At 47.0% G+C, this 4,119-nt stretch overlaps 1 protein-coding gene across 1 annotated transcript; it reads left to right on the top strand.

Moving 5' to 3' along the window:
* Window positions 1-93: 93 nt before the first annotated feature.
* On the top strand, window positions 94-3,291 carry BHLHE40 (basic helix-loop-helix family member e40). Its single transcript, XM_019667138.1, has 2 exons — window positions 94-303; window positions 1,607-3,291. The coding sequence occupies exons 1-2, from the start codon at window positions 276-278 to the stop codon at window positions 2,461-2,463; spliced, it is 885 nt and encodes a 294-aa protein (XP_019522683.1). The 5' UTR covers window positions 94-275; the 3' UTR covers window positions 2,464-3,291.
* Window positions 3,292-4,119: the final 828 nt, after the last annotated feature.

Here is a 4,119-nt window from a genome sequence, read left to right as displayed (position 1 = left end):
TATATATATATATATATATATATATATATAAAATCTATAAATTTAAAGTTAAATTTAGCCAGCTAGGAAAGGCTAGTTCATTTGTTTTTTTCCTTTAGAGACATTTCTCATTGCGAGTAAGTGTCTGAGAGGTGGGACTTGTCTGAGCTCCCTGCTGACGGAGGCTCTTTTGATTCCAGACTTTGGGTCACTTGGAGAAAGCAGTGGTTCTTGAACTCACCTTGAAGCACGTGAAAGCACTAACAAACCTAATTGACCAGCAGCAGCAGAAACTCATGGCCCTGCAGAGCGGTTTACAAGCTGGTGAGTGCCTGCGTCTGGCTATCATCTCTGGGGAGCTCTAGCACAAACAGAGCCTGTGGGCTCAACATCTGCTGTAAGAAACAGTACTGCAAGGAAGTGCTTGTGCACGTTTGTTTGGGGGAGATGCCATTCTATCGTTCCTAAGAGGTCAGACTTTTTATTTGGAATGCTGCTGTGTGCCACCTGGCATGAATACAGATTAGTCAGATGATAAAATATTTCTGTGGCATTTTGGCTTAAGAGTTTCTGGGCTCTGGGAGTTTTTCCCCCTCCCTTTTAAAATGCCAACGCACCTATAATTTGCATCGTGGGTGTTTTACAGTGGGTCCTCTTAGCTCTCTTTCATTGGAGAATAAATCAGAGGTATGCCCCAGTGTTTTCCTGTTTCTGTACTTCCTTATCACTCGGTGTGTGGTATGATCCTGGCAGGATGACAGCAGGCGTTTTTCCTGCATTTCATGTGGTTCCCTGAATAGCCACTAGGTATCTTGGTGAATTGCACAATCTAACGAAACCACTGAAGTTTCATCATTCGTTTCTACTCACTTCCAGAGAATCACACTCACCTTCTAACCTCCTCGTCTCACTACTTCCAGATAATACTGTACAGACTGGGGAAATTTTCCTGCCCACTCCCTCATTCCATTCTTCTCCACCCTCCTTGCCAAGGCGAGTGGGATGAGAATCACAGATATCTAACACGTGCCTCTGCCAGGTCCCTCACTGAAAATAGAAAGATGATCGTACCTAATGTCTTGGGGGTCATGGATCGAATACGTGGAAAAGGCTTAGAAATAGACTCTCCATTTCAAGATGACTGCAAAGGGTAGAAGTCATTGAAAATAAGCTTACTTAAGGCAACATTGCTCCTTCATTTTTTTCTCATTTTATGACTAGTCTCCGTCCATCTTGCTACGGTGAGATTGATGTTCTGTAAATTGACCCTTTGGTTCATAAACATACGAGGATGTTCACTGCTGTGTCACTTATAGTGACAACTCAGGAACAACCTACAAATTCAACAAGAGGAAAAATTGTCTATTAATTATGGTCTATTTCTATGATGGGATATTATGCAGACATTACAGTCATTTTATCTCTGGATGGTAGGACTATGGAAGATTTTTCCTTAACCCTTATACTTCCAGTGTGATCTACATTTTCCCTGATTGTATTCCTTTTGGAGTTAGGAACACAAATGAGCCCATGTGTTAACAAGGGGAACCTCCGGTCTTTGTAGCACAGGTGTCCAGGTGAACCTCGGCGCCTGCTGAAATGTCCTCCTGTGTGTCTGTTGATTCAGGTGAGCTGTCGGGGCGAAACATCGAAGCAGGTCAAGAGATGTTCTGCTCAGGTTTCCAAACGTGTGCCCGGGAGGTGCTGCAGTACCTGGCCAAGCATGAGAATACTCGGGACCTGAAATCTTCGCAGCTCGTCACCCACCTGCACCGGGTGGTCTCGGAGCTGCTGCAGGGTGGCACCTCCAGGAAGCCGTCAGACCCAGCTCCCAAAGCGATGGACTTCAAGGAGAAGCCCAGTTCCCTAGCCAAAGGCTCCGAGGGCCCTGGGAAAAACTGTGTGCCGGTCATCCAGCGGACTTTCGCTCACTCGAGTGGGGAGCAGAGTGGCAGTGACACAGACACAGACAGCGGCTACGGAGGAGAATCGGAGAAGGGCGACTTGCGCAGTGAGCAGGGGTACTTCAAAAGTGACCATGGACGCAGGTTCACCATGGGAGAAAGGGTCGGTGGTATTAAGCAAGAATCCGAAGAACCCCCCACAAAAAAGAGCAGAATGCAGCTCTCCGATGATGAAGGCCACTTCCCTAGCAGTGACCTGATCAGCCCCCCTTTCCTGGCCCCGCACCCGCACCAGCCTCCCTTCTGCCTGCCCTTCTATCTGATCCCACCGTCAGCAACTGCCTACCTGCCCATGCTGGAGAAGTGCTGGTACCCCACCTCCGTCCCTGTGTTATACCCGGGCCTCAATGCCTCCACTGCAGCTCTCACCAGCTTCATGAACCCAGACAAGATCTCGGCCCCTTTGCTCATGCCTCAGAGACTCCCTTCTCCCTTGCCAGCCCACCCGGCCATCGACTCCTCTGCCCTGCTCCAAGCTCTGAAGCAGATCCCCCCTTTAAACTTAGAAACCAAAGACTAAACTCTTTAGAGGGGGGGATCCAGCAGCTTTGCTTTCCATCCTGCCTACTTCCCCCCCCACCCCACCCCCCCAAAAAAAATGTTTGTGAGTGCAGCGAGATTGTTCCAGTGTGTGTGCCAAGACAGTCTGAGGCATGAGGAGAAGAGCTGGGGTGTGTGTGCGTGTGCATCGTGTGTTGGTTTAGGACATAAAAGCTCCTTTTGGCCTAGGGAAGACACGAAGGATTGCCTTCCATCAGGAGATTTAGGGGGATTGTGGCAGACCTCGGGGCTTTTCCCCACCCAGAGAAGAGCCCCCTCTGATACAAATCAGTTGGATTTCCAAAAGCTTCAGAGCCTGGGTCTGTGAGTCAGTCTTCACTTTGGGAGCTGGGTCTGTGGCTTTGAGAAAAAGGTACTTTCAAAAGAGGGCTTTCCAGAGTGCCGTTCCCAGCCAGCTCTTCTGACCCCACCCTTCTCCCTTTTATTGTCGCTGTGACTCACCATACAGGGAGAGGGCAGCCAGACTGAGCTTTCTGCAAAGTGGTGAGGTAGCAGACACTGGCATAGCATGGCAGTGGTTTGGGGAGATTTCCGCAGGTCTGCTCCCCACCCCTGCCTTGATGAATAAAGAGAATGTAGTCCCCTCCTCAGGCTTTTTCATAGTGATTAGCTCAGTAAGGAACTGAAAGGGCCCCCTGGTATAGGCAGAGCTGCCAGGGGACGAGGGACAAGTCCCCCCAGGCCTCTGGCACCTGTTTCTAGAAACAGTCTTGCTGTCCAGGGAACCAAACCAAGGTGTGAGAGGTGCAGACGCCTAAGTTCCGAGCGCCCAACAGTGCAAACAGCTGAGCAACAAAATTGCTACCTTCAATAAGCAGAGCTAGACTCGGGTTTCAGTTCTACCCTAAACCTCCTTTTAACCAAGCTTAGCTTCTTCAAGGCCATAGTCGATCCTTTCTGCAGGCTGATTCCCCTCGACCGACAGCATATGGAGAGTACTTCCTGCTGAGAAGGATTCTGTCTCCTTCAGACACATTTTCTTTTTGGTCCAGAGTACTTGCTTTCTGACTTGTCCAGCTAGCTCTGCACCAGCTTTTCAAAGCGCACTATGCCTGATCGCCCGTCGTGTTCTAACTCTTTCTTTTCCTGTTTTTATTTTGGTATAAAGTCGTTGCCTTTATTTGTAAAACTGTTATATATTATATAAATATATTACAAAGGAAAGTGTTTCAGATGTTTATTTGTATAATTACTTGATCTACAAAGTGAGAAAAATGAATGTATTCCTGTTTTTGAAGAGAAGAATAATTTTTTTTTTCTCTAGGGAGAGGTACAGTGTTTATATTTTGGAGCCTTCCTGAAGGTGTGAAATTGTAAATATTTTTATCTATGAGTCAATGTTAAGTAGTTGTTTTAAAGTACTTAATAAAATAATCCTTTTCCTGTGGAAGAGAAAGATGGCCTCCTGCACTTTTTACAATAACTCGACCCTGAGATGCTCCTGTCTCCAGCCCTCCCCTCTTGTCTGAGGGCAACAACTAGTTAATCTTGGTGTCATTTCATTCCGCTTCTCCTGTGCCTTGGATGGTGCAAATAAGCTTAGTCAATTCAGTAGGTAAATATTTAAGTTTTTTGGCCTTTTTTTTTTTTTTTTTTTAAAAAACCCTTGCCAGAG

The sequence above is a fragment of the Hipposideros armiger genome, unplaced genomic scaffold (genome assembly GCF_001890085.2).
Source record: "Hipposideros armiger isolate ML-2016 unplaced genomic scaffold, ASM189008v1 scaffold_483, whole genome shotgun sequence".
In the NCBI taxonomy this organism is placed as follows: Eukaryota; Metazoa; Chordata; class Mammalia; order Chiroptera; family Hipposideridae; genus Hipposideros; species Hipposideros armiger.
This window is presented reverse-complemented; position numbering and strand designations above follow the sequence as displayed.